Here is a 21,238-nt window from a genome sequence, read left to right on the forward strand (position 1 = left end):
CCTACTCTACTCAATCACCTATCATATTCTAGAAACACCATACAGAATGATTGGTGTTTTGTTTTGCTTCGTTCTTGCACCAATTATGCCCACAACACACAAGTTCATGATGGTCAATGTAACCAATTTTGAATCTGTTTGGTCCAAGGAGTAGGAAAATAAGAGTTTGAAAGTGGAGTATTAAACTTCACTCCTTGTTTGACCTATGTTGGAGGATCCCACTATTAAAAACATTAAATTTAAATTTATATCTTATTAACTTCTTACACACCTCAAAAGTTCACAACTTCTTAGACTTCATAATTTTCTATTCCCCATCATTTCACCACTTACCCCAACAAACATTAAACATTGGCCATTTATCCTTTATCATTGAACATTGGACATTATCCCTTAGAGAAAATTTTAGGATTTAGGATCTTTAAAATCAGTAGGATAAACCTAGACGGATGATTGCAAATTCTAGTTTTTTCTCCTCAAGCTTCTAAATAACGTTTGATTTCTTTGTTTTTAGGGTGGATGGACATTATTCATTTTAATTAACTGTTTTATGTTGTTTAATTAAGGTGCATTTTAACCATTAGAATCTAGGTGTCAATAACCTCTAATTCTTCTGCAATTGAAGACATTTAGGACATTTGCAATTTAGTAATTAATGTTTTTCTAACATTGTTTAACATTTTTTTATTAAAATCTACAAAATCAAAAGTTCGTTTAAGCAAATTAATATGATAGAACATCAGTGAAAATTACCATCATTATTGGGTTTTTCGTCATTTAATGGATTAGGGCCATAAAATAATTTTGCCCTCATGTTCGTATATATAAAAACTAGCTTAGTATCAAAATCACTAATAAGTTCAAGAATAAATCTGTCTTTCAACCTCCTCTAGACCCAAGTTTAAGTCCCACCCATTACATTTATTTTTACTAAATTATATAAGACTCCTATCCACAAAATTGTTTCTTAATCATCCAACAAGGTCGGATAATAATACCATGTTCTTAAAAATCATCTCATTTTCAAATGTTGAAAACAAAATGATCCATTTTGTGGAACATACACTACATACAAAGTTCAAATCATTGAATGTAGGATCATCATTCTAGTAGGCTTATAGCTTCTATGCCTTTTCTTCCAAACCATATTGCTTGTAAACATCCCCCAACCTCATAAAGCAACTGCCTGTTGGCCTTGTACTTATGGAGTGATTTACACCTGGTTTAGCATAGAACTCATTTCTTACGGAAACAAGATAATTTTTTTAGCCATGAGAGTTCAATTTAGGGGAGCCAGGCAAGAGAAGCATTATTTTTCAAGAATGGAAAGTGAAAATTTCTACCTTCAACTCTCAGAGATCTGGCCACAATCTTCTATCACAACTGTCTGTGAAGTCCTCCCACTATCTGAACCCACCTTTTCCATCTCCTCTACCACACTATAACCATCCACAACTTTCCCAAACACAACATGCTTCCCATTCAGCCATGGAGTCTTCTCAGTGCAAATGAAGAACTGAGAACCATTCGTGTCTGGTCCAGCATTCGCCATTGATAGGATACCCGGTCCTGTGTGTTTCATCTTGAAGTTTTCATCTGCAAATTTCAAGCCATAGATTGATTCTCCTCCTGTTCCATTACCCTTTGTGAAATCTCCTCCTTGGCACATGAAATTCGGGATTATACGGTGAAATGTTGAGCCTTTATAGTGCAGTGGTTTCCCAGATCTTCCGATCCCTTTCTCTCCAGTGCAGAGGGCTCGGAAATTCTCCACAGTTTTTGGAGTTGTGTCTGCAAATAACTCCATGACAATCCGGCCTGCTTTCATCCTTCCAATCAAAATGTCAAAGAAGACTTTTGGGTTGGACATTGTTCTCTTCTGGTAACAACCAAACTTCAAATTGAGCTCTGTCAAATAAAAGCTTTAGTTTCTCCACCATTAACATCAGCCAATAGAAAGTAAAACGTGATTATTTTCACATCTAGGGATTCTTCAAAAGATAATAATTCAAATAAATCATACTCAAGAACATTGGACATTATTTACTTGAAAAAGTGTCTCAAAGACAATTTTCAGCAGATTCTTCAGACCTGATTTATTTGGAACACTGTCTTTTAACAAATCATTTACCAGAAAACAACCCTATCGTTTGTCATCACTTTGCAAATTACCTCCATATAATTTTCGATTATGCATTTCTTAATTTCAAAAATCCAAATTCTCATTATTCATGTCAACAAGACATAACACTTACATAAGCTCTACACTTGCTAATTACTCAGGAGTCAGGTAGAAAATAAACCACAAGCTAAATCAATATACAGTTTATGAAACTCTCAAGAAACGCAAGCAATCAGAATCACACTGACAAGCATAAATAGGACAAAAAAACAGGAAAACTAAAAAAAAAACAATTTCTAGAATCTCAATACAACTCTAACCCTAGCAAAGAATAGGAAAACAGAAAAACCCCCAATCAATGAAAAGTGAAAAACGGATCAGAAGATGTTCGTCGTCACTCCCAAATCCCGTAGAGGCCGGACACGAAATCGGTCTATAAACTCCAAAGGAAGTGCTAAGAGAGCAAAAGACGAGGAAATAATATCGCACAAGTTTTGAGCTCAGCAGGCATTTATGCAATGAACCTGAAAGCCTTCGATATGTGCATTTGCAGAACGGAGAGTCACAAATTCTAGGGCAGAATAAAAGCTTGAATAGAGAAGAAAGCAATGATGAAGAGAGAATTTACCTCTGACGAAGATGAAGGAAGGATCGGTCTGAAGAATGCGATGGGAATGCCAGAGCTCTCTGTTGCTTATAAAGAGAAGTAGGATTAGGGTTTTGGGGTTTTAGAAAGTAATGAAATTTGCAATCCCATCCTTATGCTTCTGATATTTGTAAGAAGTTCCCAAAGGTTATTACGAATTCTTTTTATTGCCCCAACGAAAATAAAAAGGATAAAATATTTTTTTGGTTCTTAGATTTTGGATGTAGTTTCTATTTGGTATTTACGTTTTCAAATGTGATACATTTGGTTAGTTTTGTTTCAATTTGGTCTCTAAGTTTTAAGATTTTACATTTTTTAACCTCAATCTTTCATTAAATATTCACTTTCAATCATTGACAATAATTTCTGTTAATTAATTAGAAATAATTATCGAGTGAAATTTTGAATTTAATTTTAAAAGTGATAAAAAAAATTGTAAAACTTAAATAATTATAATTCTTTTAATGGTTTTTAATTTCTTAACATAAATTAATACTAAAAACAGAAATGAATATCTAGTGAATAATCGAGTTTAAAAATGCAAATCTTGAAATATAGGGAACAAATTGAAACAAGGGTAAAATTGAACATTTCAAATTTAGGGACTAAATTAAAACCAAACTCAAAAACTAAATGTGTAGATTTTTGAAATCTAAAGACTAAATAGAAACTAGACCCAAAACCTAAGACCAAAAATGTGTTTTTCCCAAATAAAAATTGTAAATTTGGATTACAGTTTGTTTAGTTATCATTATTTGAGATTTGGGATGAATTTCTATTATCATCGCAATTTAAATATTAGTTCGAGGTTAGAGATTCAATCTTCATGTTTCTTGTACCGAAAAAATTGAACTGAACAATTTCTTTGCTATGATCTTTCAATTGCATTCCCTAAAAAAATTAATTTCATCACATTAAATTTTCATATACATAATTGTTATTCAGTTTTCACTACTTCATCTACGTCAGTTAAAAATCTGACACAAAATTAATCTGAACAAACTAGATAATCAACTTAGTTTAAAGTTATTTTCTATTATTATCAATAAATCTTAATTATTCAAATTTAGGTTTTATCTCAAAAATCAAATTACATTATATGGATATATCTTCAAATTCGTCTCAAATCAAAATTTAGACATATTCCAAATTTTACCCAGACAAATTTGAGATTAAAATTGGATGTACCACAAATAATGAAGTTTGGATGTAGATCTCCAAATTCTATGTCATCCAAACTTTTAAAGTTTGGGAGATGTTCCAAAATTTCTCCAAACCATGGTTGAAATTAATTTCATCCAAGTTTTATGTCAAATAAGAATTCTCCATGGCTACTGGCAAAGATAAAGATATTTTGAGAGGGAAAAGAATTTTGGGTATGAAGAAAATTTTGGTGTTTCAAAAGGAGAGATAATTAGAAGAGAGAGGAGAGAGAAGAGGGAGAGAAAAGGAAAAAATGCTACATAATATCTATATATATATATAAGGGCGATTTTCAAGCATAGAAAAATGAGGACACAAACAGTAGTCTATCGCTATCTATCACAAATAGACGGTGATATTTTGCTATTATTTGTAAATATTTTTAACAGTTTTGTCATTTAAAATAATTTCTCTTTGATTATACATTTTCAAGTCATTTAAAATTATCGCTTCAACAATGTCACGCCACTTTTTTGTTAGTCAACAAATAGTCAATTTAAGATAGAGATCATTTAAGACTATTTTACAAACCTCAAGAATTCAAATATTATTTTGAAAACACCAATTAGACATCAATTCTAAACGTGAAGAGAAAAATATAGTTTGTCATTTTTTTTTTTTGACTAAATGACTAAAAAAAACATAAAAACAAATAACCTTAACCCTTATGGCTTCACATTTGATCTAACAAAAAACGATAAATCTAATGTCAAATGACCTAAACAATAAATTTTGCAAAACTTTCAATATTATATTTCTGAAATTATAATATTCACCATCACAAAATTTAATTTTAAATAAAAATCAATGACCACTTTGAATGCCAATAAGAATGAATGATTCACTTTGCATGGAAAGCTAACAAATTGAGAAATTAAAAACATGTTTGATTTAACTTTTCAAGTATTTAATTTTTAAAATAAGTCATTATTTTAAAAAAAATTAAAGTATTTGCCAACTATTTAAGATAGTTTTTGAAACACTTTGAAATTGTATTTAAACAATTTTTATTAAAAGAGTAAATAAAGATGACTTTTTTTTTTCTAGTCAATCCAAGTATACCTAAATTATGATTGACTTGATTTATTTATAATTAAACATAAAATAAAGGTTAAACATATAAATTTTTTAGCAATATGGAGAAAGTTCCAAGGAGTCTTTGGGCTTTTTGCAGGAAAATTGTCAAAAATGACATCCTTCCACATTTTTTTTAATAACACTTTTCTCAAAAACTTGTTTCTTTTTACCACATAATGATGAGAGTGATGTAAGCAAGGAAAATTTTGTATGATTAATTATTTTTCTATCCTTTCCAACTTATTACATGCAACTAACCACAATAACTAATAAATTAATCAAATTCTAGTCATGACCCAAAGCTTATCTTAAAAAACTTGTACTCTACAAAGTTGTGATTCGTCCATTATGTAAAAAGGTATTGAAAATCTTGATAATTTCTTGTTATCTTTTCGAATTAGCTATGTTGGCTTGTTTTCGATTCTTTTTTTTTTTTATACAGAATCATATTTCAAATATGTAACTACTTCCGCACTGGTAATTAGTTTTTGATTTTAATGTTTTTTGTGAAAATTTTTTTGTGAGGTATTTCAAAGGTTTTCAGTGGTATAACGCCAAATACGTTGTATTCATCAATAATATTGGTTTCTTCTTAATTCAGTAACCTAATATTCAAATTATGACTGAATTATGCATCTTATTGTTACTATTCTACCCTTCCCATCTTATTACATGCAATTACCCACCACAGATATTACATGGAATTACCCACAATAAAGAACTAAATTAAATTAAGTTTTAGTTATCTTAACTGAAGGAACTCTTATCAAAGAGAACCTATGAGCAGAAACAAGATCGTTCCAAATTTATTATGACAGAATTACAAGCATTCACAAACAAACAAACTAGTTATGCATTTTCTAACAAATTACGCATGCTTTCAAAAATAAATACAAAGGAACGAGAGACATATCTTTGAAGAATGCTTCTTCTAACTTTCTCTTGCTCTCATGGAGTCTTAGACTAGCACCTCTCGCTGTCACTTAGAACACTAACCCAATTGTCTGGTCATAAACAAACTTCTCCACGAACACTTTTCTCCACGAACAAGTAACCTCTTTGGATACCACCACTCAGTGACCTTGGTATTCTCGGAGTGAGAATCCAGGAGGTGTGGGCTCTGTTGGATTTGATTGAGGGAAGGAGGAAACAACGATCGCACTCAATGACCAAGAAAGTGGGAGAGGATAGAGTCTATCGTATAGACTTTAGTGCTTGATCGTTTAGTAAAGGTACACAATCGTTTAGGTAATCAGGTGTGGTCGTTTACACGATCCTTTAGTAAAGCTCGCTTGCCATGTGATCGCTTAAGAAAAGGCTACATGATCATTTAGATGATGGCGCATCTACATGATCGTTTAGACAAACACTTGAAGTTGTCGTGTAGTCTCTTGTGAGCTAAACGATAGGCTATGTACTCGAATGCAATGATACTACGATTCTTACAAAAATGAAAACATTTTTCATTTTATCCTTCAGTTATGAAAATTGAATAAAACCTCCCATTTTCACGTACGTTTAAGGAGAAACCACCAACAATTATCTCATAATTTTATAAATAAATATAATAACTAACTTATCATATTATATTTATAACCTATAGTTTTAATATCACATCATATGCAACATTTGAATCATAGTCCTTTTCTCCTTTACTTGATATAAATCATATTTATATCGTTTTTCTCTAATTAATGTATCTCATACATCATGTCAACTATATCATATATAATTTAACTAGTTTAATCATATCATATAGAATCAAACTCCCTCTTGTCAATTTGAACGCTTCAAACTAACCCAAAAAATGATTCTCAACTCGAATCCATTGAGCTACCAAGGGAACCTTATGGACCTGTAGCTTGAAGCTCCAACTATCGGGCACTCTATTAAAGACCGACAGTTGCACTCTTCTCACTACAGATATATTTCTGTGTCCATCGGATATAACCAGTCAATAGTACGATAACTCTTCACAGATGCTCGTAAGTACAGCTGGGCCAATTTACCATTTTGCCCCTGTAGTTACATCTAACTCTTTAAGTACCATTGATCTCTCCAATGAACAATACATCATAGTTCTACTATGAGTGAACACCTCTTGGACCATGAGAAGGTGTGTGGTGCCACATCGTTCAAGCCCCGGAATCAGCCCTTAAGGGAGCAATCTATCTACTTACCCCTACTTCAGGGAAATAGTGAATTCCATCTTGTGTAGCTGAGTTCCCAGTTCCCTAATCAGACGAATCCTCAAAAGTGGTAGGTTTGAGTTGGCAATCTGACCATTAGCACCCATGCAAATCAAAGGACCGCCCTCAAAGGAAAGAATTCCCAACTCACTCAGAATTAAGGTAATGTTACCTATGGTCATCCTAGTGAAGTGAAGTCTTTGTCATGAACTGCGTTATATAAGGAGACTATACACTTCGTGGTCCAGTGTTATACAAACTCCTTGTATAGGATACCCCCACTCGCATGTCTTCACATGAATGATTAGGATCTGACCATATGTAGCACGTCACAATATTTGTAACTATCTATAAAGTGGGTCGTATCTGTTGTGTCACCAGGATAAGGTTTCCCTCCTATATACATATACTACAAACCATTTTGGTTATCATTTAAGGCATGATTCACCTGTATGTCTCTACATACATGCTTAAGTTACAACGACAACTAGGGATCTTAGTTTATTGGTTTGTGGTAAAGCAATTAAACATATCATGTTTCATAGACAATAGTGAAGAAAATATCTCATATTATTACATCACAAGCATTTGTTCAATACAAGTGTTTACAAACTATAGAACCTAACGAGAGTTTAGGGCATCAATCCCAACATTAACCTACCTCAACCACTAACTTTTACCTATCTCAAACACCAATTAATTTTAACCAACCTAACCTTCTATTTTAACTAGGCCATTTTGATCTATGGCTAGGATTGACCATGTATATGTTAATCAAGTCGAGTCTCCACTAGTCCAACTGGGTTGATGAAGGAATGTTGGCCTGGCCGGGGGAGGTAAAGGGAACCTCGTCATGCCCTAGCCAGGTACATGTCGAGTGAAAAAATGGGGATCTAGTGTTGAGAGAGGTATTGAGGACTTGGTGTAACCACAGTTGGGTGTCTAACGGGTAAGTTGAGATGTGGGTTGCCTGGTGTCACGGTCATACTTGTCTAGGGCTTGTTGCCCATGGTCGCGTCCGCCTCCACCTCTTTTTACCATGCTTTCATCTTATGTATTTCATTTTGCTAGTTAGTTTACTTTCTATGTACTTTTCTTAATGTATGACCGCTTGCCCATTTCCATATGCAAAGGTGGCAGATGTGTTTTTGTTCATAATACACTATGTGAGGGTATGACTACTTGTTCTACCTTCACATCCGAGAATTGTATGCTATAAAGCGTTGTTGACCCTTTTATTGCTTTCTAGCCGTACGACTAATCTTTATTGCTCAATCATGCTTCCAAACGTTTGCGAAAACCTTTTTCTTTAAACTCGTTTTCTAAAACATTTTCTCAAGAACGGGGGTTGAAGGTTGTGAGAAACGCCCATCGTGCCATCAACTATTTGAATTTGGACTAGCTGACTTGTTCGAGGGCGAGAACAAGTGCTGCACAATTACCTTGAGACCCTTATGAGGGTGTGATTGTGATAGTTGGTATCAGAGCCAAGTTGGCTTGTGAAGTTGAGAAGTTGTGATCATGTCTGCTACGAACCAGTTAGGCACGTCCCATGTTGACCGGTTGTCGAGATAGAAAAGAAAATGCTCTATCTAATAGAAGTACCTGACCAGGTTCGGTTCCTAGAAATTCGATTAGAAGAAGTCTCTTACAAGGACGATGAAATCGACGCGGTGGCTAACTACTTGGACGTGATGCCCGTCAAGGAATTGTTAACAAGGGTTGAGACTTTAGAAGCAAAAGCTATAAGAACTAGTAATTTTGAGCGTGGGGATGGCTCATTAGGATCTGTTGCTCCTATGGAAGAGCGTGTCAAAGAACTAGACAGCTCGCAAAAAGCGATAATTTAGATGGTGACTGAGTTATCCGAAGACTTTCAAGCCACTCTCGATGTTAGCCAAGCAGAGATCACGAACATCAGTGCAAGAGTTAACCTCACCATGAGAGCGGTGGGAAACCAGACCCTAGCTGGGGGTGTAGTTCAATTCAAGAAGGTAAAAGTACCCGAACCTAAGCCTTTTTTGTGGGGCTCGTGGCACGAAAGTGCTAGAGAATTTTATCTTTGATATAGAGCATTATTCAGAGCTATGAACACAACTACTGAAGAGTCAAAGATCACTTTGGCGACGATGCATCTAGCAGAGGCTGCAAAATTATGGTGGAGGGCCCGTTTCCTAGACATCCAAGAGGGTTGGTGTACCATCGGCACGTGGGAAAGATTGAAATAGGAGTTGCATTCTTAGTTCTTCCCCCAAAATGTTAAAATTTTGGCAAGACGTAAGCTACAAAAATTGAAACATACTGGCACTATTAGGAACTATGTGGAATAATTTTTTTGGGTTGATGTTAGACATATGGCATATGTCCCCAAAAGACAAAGTTTTCTGTTTTGTGAAGCTTTGAAACTGTAGGCAAAAACAAAACTATATGAATAGAGAGTACAAAATCTCCTAGCCATGTACTTAGTGATTGAACGATTGTTTGACTTAACTAACGAATCTCAAGAGATGAGGCAACACTCGAGATCTCTAACTAGAGGGAGTAGAATCAACTATTTAAGCCCATCAAGAAATAATGGGGGAGACAACGACACTAGTTAGAATGTCAAACCATTTCAACAGAAGACTTGAAATACGTGGCTAGGGCCAAATCAATAGAACTTTTTTTTGCCCTCATATTGTAACATATGCAAGGGGTAGGACAAGGCAGACAAGTGTCTGAAACGAGCAGCCTTTAACACCTTTCAAGCCTATTAGCTTCAAACTCAAAAGGAAAAGTTGTTCCGGCAGAGGACGAGAATATACAAGTAGAGGAAGATGAAACCCCATGAGTTGGGGCCCTTAGATTCTTAGCTACCCTCTAGAGGAATATGGGAGAAGCAAAGGAAACCCAAAAAGGCATATTGATGTATGTAGATGCTTGGGTCAACCATAGATCAGACAAAAGTATCATGGTTGCCTCTGGAGCCACATATAATTTTATGTACAAAATAGAAGCCAGACAGTTGAATCTCTGTTGGGAAGAAGGCGTAGGGAAACGAAAGCAATGAAATCTACGGCTTTGCCTATTACAGGAATGGTAAATAGAATAGTCGTAAAGTTAGGGGATTGAAGTGGCCCTGCCAATTTCGTGATCGTTAAAATGGACAACTTTGACATGGCGTTGGGGATGGAATTCTTGCTCGAGCACAAGGTAATACTGATACCCCTCGCTAAATGCTTATTGATCACAAGGTCTACACCAACCATTGTGCATGCTGGGATTAAACAGCCAAATGGGATAAAGATGATCTTGGCCCTCTAGTTGAAGAGGGACTTACCCACGAGTTAATTGAAACCATGGAAAGGAAATCCCCTCAAGACATTTTGTGTGTCTTTGAAAAGTGTCGCGTTGTCGAGTCAGACAACTTACACAAGTCCCTACCTCCAAAGATGAGGAAAATGAAACCCAAAGTTTGAGTAAGATTACACCTAAAACAGTTTCAATTGCAAGGCCTAAAAGACCATTGCCTCATGAGCAACTATAAAGGACCAGTGGAAGTCATCGAAAAGGTTGAGAAAGCCTCATATCAAGTGCAATTACTGTCGTGGATGGAGATTCATTCTGTCATCCACATAAGTAGATTAAAACCGTACCACCCCAACCATGTTGATGAGCGAGGTAGTGTTGTGACATGTCCGCCTACCATGAGGAAGAGAATGAAAAAGGGAGAAGTTAATGAGAGATTTGCTGGAAGAAGCAATAGAAGTAGAAGACTAGAATCAGGTTTGGAAGGGTTTCTGGAGAGATGGAAAAGCCTCAAAGACAGAAAATTTCGCTGGGAGCGCATAGAAGACCTCAAGGCAATTGCTTAATGATTTGCTGAGTTCAAGTAAAGTTGGTTGACGAGGACGTCAACCAATTGAGTAGGGGAGAATGTTATAGTCATGCTTGTCCAAGGCATTGCATATGATCGCATGTCCCCCTCCACCTCTTTTTACCATGCTTTCATCTTATGTATTTCATTTTGCTAGTTAGTTTACTTTCTATGTACTTTTCTTAGTGTATGACCGCTTGTCCATTTTCATATGCAAGGGTGGGAGATGTCTAAGTTTAGAATGCACTATGTGGGGGTATGACTAGTTGTCCTATCTTCACGTCCGAGAGTTGTATGTTATAAAGCAATGTTGACCTTTTTATTACTTTCTAGTTGTACGACTAATCTTCATTGCTCCATCATGCTTTCAAACATTTATGAAAATATTTTTCTCTAAACTCATTTTCTAAAACCTTTTCTCAAGAACGGAAGTGGAAGTTGTGAAAAACGCCCATGTGCCAATGGCTATTCAGATTTAGACTGGCTGACTTTTTCGAAGGCAAGAACAAGTGTCGCACACTCATCTTAAGACCCTTACGAGGGTGCGATCGTGACACCTTATACCGAAATACTTGGTGCGGTACGTGAAGGTCGATCATATACCCGCCTAGGGTATGGACCTGACAAAAAAACCGAGAGCATCCGCTCAATAAACCCAGTCCAATACTTGCCCAGGGATGGATTGGGCCAAAAAGTTAAGAGTAGTCCATCATTCAGCCCAGGCATATACCCAACTAGGGTATGGATTGGGCCAAAAACCCATAGCCTTCTTAACATTAAGCCTGATCAACCACCCGTCTAGGGTGAGACTGGGGTACCCCTACTTCCCCTGGTACTAGGCTAATCTAACCTTCTATTTGTAGATACCTGATTTCCCCATGGTCGGGGAAAGATCGGGTTACCTCTACCTTCCTTCGCCTGATCAAGAACCCTTCCCCTAGCACCCAATCCCCTACTCGTGCACGACGAGACTGGGCCACTCTCACTTATCCCTAGTACCTAACCCTAACCCATCTCCTGCACCAGCCAAGACCCAGTCAGAGCAAGAACATGCATAATTTCCACATACATCGCACAATATCTGGTCAGATCCATAACAAGCCAATTCGTATTTCCCCCATTTTCTCAACCTGGTCAATACCTAGTGACCCTCGTATGAAGCTCGAGCAAGGATACAGTGATTTGAAGATATTTAAGATCTCGATCTCGACCATTACTTTATGAAATTATATTCTAACTTCTAGCTTGGGTTGTCCTTAGCTAAAGAAAGAAAGATAGTTGGAGGCCGAAGATTAGAATCCGGTTTTCACAACATATGAAAAAGAGAGTCTTTGTTCTGCTATTCCCGATAATCGCCTTTCGAGGGTTAAAAGAGCCTTGTTTTTCGAAGGCAGTTGAAATCTGTCTTTTTCCCAAAAGTCAATGAGGATGGGTATTATTTTGTTCTTAGCTTGACGCCCTTGCTTCCCTCTAAAGAAGCACAACCGTAATGTTTTGAAGTGTTAGGTGAATCACTAAATTCTTTCCATACCCCCCTCTCTCAAAGCAGTATTTCCCTCAGATGCATATCCAGTTTATTCCAAACTAACATATCATTCTCCTGAACGAAACCTTTTCCTTTCATCCTTCTGGCAAGGGTTTGAAGAGGGGTTTGGTAGCTAGGAAAGTCAAGTCAAGGAGGTAAGCGTTGTACTATTGGGCAAGTAGCGGTTGTAGTCTCATCTTTCTTGTAGCTTTGGAGCGTTAGGATTAAAAAAAAAAGTGTGGATGCTTTATTTATCACCAAGTCGAAATGGTGAATCCAGGTATTCAGGAAGAACAGATTGATGCCAAAAATCTAACTTTTTCGGTCCAAATGAGTTAGAAAACGCCGAAAATGAAGTTTCAATGCAAAAGTATGCTCAAATTAAAGAAATTTCACATAAATATGAATACAAGAGAAGATAGCTCATATACACACAGAAACCCTAAAAATGCTCGCTCATATAATCGAAAAATCTACAAAAGTTAAACATGCAAATATTGAAAACATGGATTTTAACCCAAACATCGATTTTAAGCTAGAAAAATAGCATCTCAGAGCACCCTTAAATAAAAACCAACAAAAAATGCGTGAAAAAAGGTAAAATCGAACCTGATATTGAGATGAGAAATCCGGTGTGAGGTTGAAAAAGATTTGATGTTTAAAAACTGTAGACGAAATCAAAGGAGTTTCCAAGGAAATGGAGAAAACGAGAAGAAGTCGATGAGGGTTTGGGTTGTGTAGAAGAAGAGTGAAGAATAGAAGAAAAAGGGACTTTTGAATTTTAGGGGCAAAAATGTAATTTCACATATCTTGAAACTTGGAGGGTCCAAAAATACAACTTTTCAAAAAAGGTCCAAAATTCCAAAAATAAGCCTGAAAAGGATTAAAAATGTCAATTACCCGCTTTTTGTGCTCCCGCTTCACCACCACAAGATCTTTCTTACTATGATTTGAAAATAGGACCAAGACTTTTGAAACCCTTATGAAAGAAATTCATGAGTAATTAGGAGATGAAATTATGTTAAGGGGCTTTACTTAAAATTTGGTAAAAATAAATTATAATTAAGGGATTCCAAAATTCATAAATTGATTAAACGATTATTTTCATACATCACAATTGTCTTTGATGACATTTCATATTATGAAATATTTGCGTAACTTTTTTCTATCAATCTTATCACACAAATCTTTTATATAAGTTATATGAATATCTTTCATTCATTGGTCTCACATATGATCATGCATATGAAAGGAGAAGTAAAATGATCTTTATTAGAACCCTTGATTCATATTTTGTTCGAAACCATTATTATATATAGTTTTTTTTAATTGTTATGCATTTAAAGAAACTTTATATGTGTAAATAAAATTTGAACATATTAAAAAAAATTTGATTCAACCCCAAAAAAAGAAAATAAATAAAACATACACTAAAACTTCAAAAAATTTATAAAGGAATGTTTTACCTTAATTAGAGGGGAAAAAATGTAATCCAAAGCGAGCAAGGGCATTTAGGGCATGGGGGAGGCAGATCGAGAATTAGGAGAAGTTAAACAAAATAAGAAAAAAATTGAGAAGGACTCAAGCTCTTTGAACCTTAAAAAAATTGAGATAGTAGCTGGTGAAGGAGCTTTGAAGAAGTTCTACAAGAGGTATGTCTTGAAACTCTTTTTTTTTTTTCTGCAAAAGCATGCTTTATATTTTACCAAAATTAGTGAATTTGAATGCTTAGATGATCCTTGTGCTTTCGCTGCTGTTGATACAATCTTACAATTGGTAACAGAGCATCAAATAAGCATTCAATTCAGTTTAATTTTGGTTTAGTGGGTGTTTTATATGAGAAATATGAAACTGGTGCACTGATATGATTTTCTGAGTTTTGGCTGTTTAATTCTCTTTAATTTCTCATTTAAATTTGTAATTAGCTCTTGTTTGATGAGCTTTAATGTGTTCCAAGAGTCTGTAATTTATTTGGAGTCATTAGAGTTGAAATTAAGTTGTAAATCGAAGAAACAAGCGAAGAGGCCGAGTTGCAGTTCCAGAAAATCAACCTCTGTTCTTATCATTGTTGAGCTTCAGTAGCTAAATGATCGTTTAGCTTCATGTGTTAGACGATGTGAAGAAAAGCTAGACGATCGTATAGCAATTGGTGCTGGTCGTTGTGATGTTGAATGCCAAACGATCGTGTATGTGCGAGAGCTAAACAATGCGTTCAATTTGCTCTACGATAGCATTAAGCAATCGTTTAGCTTTGACATGGGAATTAAACGATACGTTGAATTTACTATACAATGGTACTATGCGATCGTTTAGTAACGATGCACGCTAAACAATGCGATGAAGTGTTACACGATAGTGCTGAGCGATCGTTTAGATGCGGAGCTAAGTGATCGTGTAAACGAAGGGCTAAGCGATGCGTTGAAGTTTCTATGCGATGGAACTAAACAATCGCTTACCTACGATGCTGAACAACGCGATGATATTCTATATGATGGAACTAAGTGATCATTTAGCTACGGCAGATACTAAACGATGACATGAAGCGCTAGATGATGGTGTTAAACGATCGTTTGGTTCTATACGATAGAACTAAGCGATGCGATGAAGAGCTATACGATAGTCTTGAGCGATCGCTTACTACGATCGTTTATCTTTGATCGGGTGCTAAGCGATGTGTTGAGTTGCTAAGCGATAGCACTATGCGATCGTTTACCTCTATGCGGTAGCTAAGCGATACGTTGAGTTGCTATGCGATAGCACTACGCGATCGTATATCTTTATGCGGTAGCTGGGTGATGCGTTGAATGCTATGCGATGGCATTAAACGATCAACTTCATGTGTTAGACGATGGAGCTAAGCGATTGTGTAGTAAATTTTTCGTGCTAAACGATGGACCTGCATGATAGTGTAAGACACTAAGTGATCGTGCAGCTTCCTTTGGCACCAGATGATGACACTATGTGATAGAAGGAAAATAATACACGATCGTGTAGCTTTGCTAAACGATCAAGCATTTACTAAATGATCAGGAAAAATGCAAGATGATGGTCGTCATTGCTAAATGATGAGACTCAGCGAGATGTTGAACATGTGCAAGGGTTGCCAGTTCGACCGGTTCTCTTATGGTCTGGTCCAATTAAGCTTCGAATGGTTCTTGGCTGGTTCGGTTTAGACGGTTCAGGTCTGGTTCATGATACTTGAGTTCGTTTTGGAGTGGTTAGGAAGCTGTTTTGTAATAATTAGGTTTTATTTGTTTGTTTTTTACCAAAACTAAATACCATATCAGTTTGTGTTTAATTATTATGCATTTGATGTATGTTATAATTAAATAAATCTTGTATGTGCATATAGTACGCCATTTAGATTTGAAATCCCACCATAAGAAGCATGTTACATGCATTGAATGTATGTTATAATTGTTATAATATATAGTATGCATGTTAGGGTTTCTCGTATTTAATATAAATGTTATATTAAATGTTGAATGCCTCATGTATGTTGTGGATGTTTAGCATGTCTAAAGTTTTATAATTGATTATAAAATTGGGTTAGACATTTAAAATCCATAAACAACAACTACATGCTCACGTAGGTTGACCACCTGTTTTAATTGTTAAAACTTATAAAACCAAGGTTAAAAACTCAATCGGTATATAATCCTGTCTAAGGCTGGGGGTACATAAATTGACGGGTTACGGAACACCTCCTACCTGGGGATTATGGCCGAATAATTAAGCGTTGGTATCGGTTTTATAAGCATACGTGAGTGAGGTAATAAATTGGTTTATCACCTAGACATCATAGGTTAAAATCCAATTATAAGAGTTATACTTAGATAAACCACATTGACTTAGGGTTGTTTTATTAGCCGAAAACAACCTAAGTATAAATCTACCCAAAATAGAACACTTCAGTGGCAGTTTAATAACTTCTATATAATAGAGTTATTAGAAAACTTCAGTGGGAGATATAACATATACGATACATTATTTTTAGCTTTCATGTCTCTAAGAGTTCACAAGCCAGATTTAAGCGGTACTTCGTGTCACCCTGGAAGTGACCTCCATTCGGAAAGTATTTTTTAGCTTAAATCTAGATTTCGGTGAATAAGAGGAAGTTGTTCAAACATAAGTCTATTATACGATATATAGATTTCAAGAGTCATGTCTCCACATAGTTTACACCATGAGATTCATATGACGCTTCGTATCACCTTAGATGTGGCCTCCATTCGGAAAGTGTTTTGTATGAGTTAATATCAAGGTAAACGAAGGAAGTAGTTCATAGTAAGTGGGTGAAGGATATGTGTCAATATATCCTACGGTCTTCTCCATTAGTCTGAACCGTGAGATTCCTATTTTGCGTCTGCTGGTTTGTTTTAGGCGGCCCTTTGCTAGTCGTTTAACAACAGCTATCCCCTCGGAAGGTTGTAACATAGGATTTGGAACAACATAGGCTTCAGTAAAATGAATAGTGTCTTATAGTTCCATTTTGGATGTTGTCTTCTATTTCGGAGGCTAATTCATACCGTTCTATAGGATCTGAAAATGGCGGGTCACACTTACAAGAATTACTAAGTTGTTAGTAAAGATCTTGACTGAAAACGATAACCAATTGACTGAAAACAATAACCAAACGACTATAGGAATAAGAGTTGCTCCAAAGATAGTGTTTGGTCAAAATTGTTTGTTTTAGCAAAGGAGTATATGACTGTCCCTCGGTAGCACATATTCTGACTCACTAAAATATCGTTGCAAATAAATAATTGTTATGGGTACATTATTACTTTTTGCTAAAACTTGACTTTGGATTTAGTTACAATTTTCTAATTAGAATTTGTTTGAATTTTAACAACATGTCAAATTATTCTGTAATACTCGCTTCCGATGTACATAACATTAAAATCAAATCAACAAACAAATTACTAGCGGTTGATTATGCCAAAAGATTTTTAACAGAGGATTGTCCTCTGTTTCCAAACTCATCTGAAATTATGAATTATGTAGATGAGAATGCTAAATTCGAACAACAAGATAAATATTATTTACTTGTTATCGAAGCATGTTTAGTGGAAAACGAAAAAATTTGGATAATTGATTCAGGTGTTGCTAATCATGTATGTATTATCTCACAGGAAACAAGTTCCTAGAGACAGTTGACAGAAGGTGAAATAATCTTTAAGGTAGGGACCGGGGGGATTGTTTCAGTCAAAGTAATGGGAGATATGAAGTTATTTATAAGAGATAAGTACATTTATTTGAAAGAAGTATATTATATTCCTTCTATGAAAAGAAATCTAATATCTATCTCCTGTTTTCTAGAACAAAATTATAAAGTTTATTTCGAAAATGGTGAAGTGTTCATCAAAATAGAAAATAAACAAATTTGCTCTACAAAATTAGAAAATAACTTGTACATGTTAAAACCAACTGAGGTTAAAGCTGTTTTGAACATAGAGATGTCTAAAACCGTTGGGACTCATAAGAAAAGGAAGATTTCTCCAAATGCCTATCTTTTGCACTTAAGACTGGGTCACATAAATCTCAACAAGATTGAGAGATTGATTAAGAACAGTCTTTTAAACAAGTTGGAAGATAGTTCATTACCACCATGTGAGTCCTTTCTTGAGGGTAAAATGACAAAAAGATTTTTTTTATGGAAAAGGTCTTAGAGTCAAAGAAACCCTAGAGCTTATTCACTCAGACCTTTGTGGGCCTCTAAATGTTAGAGCAAGAGGAGGGTTTGAATATTTCATCAGTTTTATAGATGATTATTCAAGGTATGGGCATATTTACCTAATGCACCAAAAGTTTGAAACTTTTGAAAAGTTCAAAGAGTATAAGGCTAAGGTTGATAACCAATTAGGTAGAAAGATTAAAACACTTCGGTCGGATCGAGGTGGTGAGTATATAGACATAGAATTCCAGAACTATTTGATAGAACATGGAATTCAGTCTCAACTCACAACCCCTTGTACAACTCAGCAGAACGGTGTAGCAGAAAGGAGAAACAGAACCTTGTTGGACATGGTTCGTTCCATGATGAGTTACGCTCAATTACCAAATTCTTTTTGGGGACACGCAGTTGGGACTGGGTATATATTTTGAACATGGTTCCCTCGAAAAATGTTTCTGAAACACTTGGGGTTGTCCAGCACATGTGTTGGTGCAAAATCCTAAAAAGTTGGAACACCGTTAAAAAATATGCCTATTTGTAGGCTATGCAAAAGAAACTAAAGGTGGTCTCTTTTATGATCCTTAGGAAGATAAAGTGTTGTATCGAAAAATGAAACCTTCCTGGAAAAAGATTATATAAAGAACCATCAACCTCGCAGTAAGCTAGTAATAGAAGAAATGTCCAGAGAAACGACAAACGTATCAACAAGAGTTGATAGAGTAGGTCCGTCAACAAGAGTTGTTGATGAAACTGATACTTCACATCCTTCTCAAGAGTTAAGAATGCCTCGTCGTAGTGGGAGGGTTGTGCAATAGCCTGACCGATACATGGGTTTAACTGAAACTCAAATCATCATACCAGATGATGGTTTAAAGGATCCATTGTCTTTTAATCAAGCAATAAACAATGTGGACAAAGACCAATGGATTAAAGCCATGGACCTTGAAATGGAATCTATGTATTTCAATTCTGTCTGGGATATGATCTTGTAGATCAATCGGAATGGGTAAAACCCATCGGTTGAAAATTGATCTACAAGAGAAAATGAGACCAAGCTGGTAAGATACAGACCTACAAAGCTAGACTAGTGGCAAAAGGGTTTACCCAAAGAGTGGGGTTAGATTTTGAAGAAACCTTCTCTCCAGTTGCCATAATAAAGTCTATTAGAATACTATTATCCATAGCCACATTTTATGATTATGAAATATGGAAAATGGATATCAAGACAACTTTTTTGAATGGTTATCTTGAAGAGAGTAACTATATGTCTCAACTAGAAGGGTTTATACAGCAGGGTCAAGAGAAAAAGGTTTGCAAGCTTAATCAATCCATTTATGGATTAAAATAACCTTCTAGATCCTGGAATATGAAATTTGACGCCGCGATAAAATCTTCTGGCTTTGAACAAAATATTGACGAACCTTGTGTCTACAAGAAAATCGTCAACAAGAATTCACCTGGAAATCTTATGGCTTTTCTAGTGTTGTAAGTTGTCTAAGTATAAAATACAAAATTCCAAGAAAGGATCTTTACCTTTTAGGCATGGAATTCACTTGTCTAAGGAATAGAGTCCTAAGATACCTCAAGAAGTTGAGGAGATGAATCGAATTCCATATGCATCTGCAGTTGGGAGTTTGATGTATGCAATGTTGTGTACTCGTCCCAATATATGCTATGCCGTAGGAATTGTTAGCAAATTTCAGTCCAATCCTGGTCATGACCATTGGACTGCTGTTAAAAACATTCTCAAGTATCTTCGAAGAACGAGAGATTATATGCTCATGTATGGTCCTAAGGATCTGATCCTTACTAGATACACTGATTCTGACTTTCAGACCGATATTGATTCGAGGAAATCAACTTTGGGGTCAGTATTCACTCTTAACGGAGAAGCAGTTGTGTGGAGAAACATCAAGCAGAGTTGTATTGTGGACTCCATAATGGAAGCTGAGTATGTAGCTGCAAGCAAAGCAAAAAAAATAAGTAGTATGGCTCAGAAAGTTCTTGACAGATCTGGAAGTAGTTCCTAATATGCACCTACCTGTCACTCTATATTGTGACAACAGTGGAGCAATTGCAAATTCAAAGGAACCACGAAGCCATAAAAGGAGAAAACACATCGAACAGAAGTACCATTTCATCAGGGAGATTGTCCACAGAGGAGACGTCATTGTCACTCAGATTGCTTTCCAAGACAACTTAGCTGATCCATTTACGAAGGCCCTCTAGGCTAAAGTGTTCAAGGGTCCCCTAGTAGGACTAGGTCTACGAGTCTTGTATCACTAGGGCAAGTGGGAGAATTTATGGGTATTGTAATGCCCTAGTTTATTGTATTTGTACTTTTTATTCTCTCCATGTAAACTCAACATTGTATATATTTGTATCTATTGATCCATTGAAGTTTTAGTCCAAGTGGGAGTATTGTTGGGTCTTATGTCCTAAAAACTCGTAGTTTGTAAAATAATAAACATTTTCTATTATCAATATACTTGTTATTGATCTCATCAATTGTCTGAAAATCTAAATCCAATAAACTAAGACCCATGACTGTTGTATGAGTACTTGAACTTTATGTGGAGACATAAGAGTGGATCGGGTTTGAGTAAATAATCAAAATGATCTATGGTATATGAATGAGGTTGGGTACCTTATTCTGGTAACACCATTGGATGCGGTCTACTCTGTAGTTGTTACAAAGAGTTGTAAAGTGCTACATACGATGTAATCCTAATTTTTACATGTTATGACATGAGAAGTAGAGGCGTCCTATGCAATGAGTTTGATCAGGACTAAGAAATAAGTCACTCTTACTTTATAACATTGTTTACTGTTTAAGACTGAATATTTCACCTAGATGACCTAGGTAACTCGATCTTAATCCTGAGCTAACTATGAATTCCTATTTATCCGGGATTGTCCTTAGATTTGCATAGTTGAGGGTTG

The 21,238-nt window shown here is 35.6% G+C and overlaps 1 protein-coding gene across 2 annotated transcripts; it reads right to left on the reverse strand.

The window, feature by feature from the left end:
- Positions 1 to 794: 794 nt before the first annotated feature.
- Positions 795 to 2,877, reverse strand: LOC120072274 (peptidyl-prolyl cis-trans isomerase CYP19-3-like). 2 transcript variants are annotated; one of them, XM_039024717.1, is made up of 3 exons: positions 2,751 to 2,877; positions 1,344 to 1,908; positions 795 to 1,219 (listed from the first exon to the last, which is right to left on the reverse strand). In XM_039024717.1, exon 2 carries the CDS (start codon positions 1,868 to 1,870, stop codon positions 1,346 to 1,348), a length of 525 nt encoding a protein of 174 aa, XP_038880645.1. In that variant the 5' UTR covers positions 1,871 to 1,908; positions 2,751 to 2,877; the 3' UTR covers positions 795 to 1,219; positions 1,344 to 1,345. The 2 variants fall into 2 exon arrangements, with proteins under 2 accessions (XP_038880645.1, XP_038880644.1); XM_039024716.1 differs by having other exon boundaries at positions 837 to 1,908.
- Positions 2,878 to 21,238: the final 18,361 nt, after the last annotated feature.

Source organism: Benincasa hispida, chromosome 2, assembly GCF_009727055.1.
Source record: "Benincasa hispida cultivar B227 chromosome 2, ASM972705v1, whole genome shotgun sequence".
In the NCBI taxonomy this organism is placed as follows: Eukaryota; Viridiplantae; Streptophyta; class Magnoliopsida; order Cucurbitales; family Cucurbitaceae; genus Benincasa; species Benincasa hispida.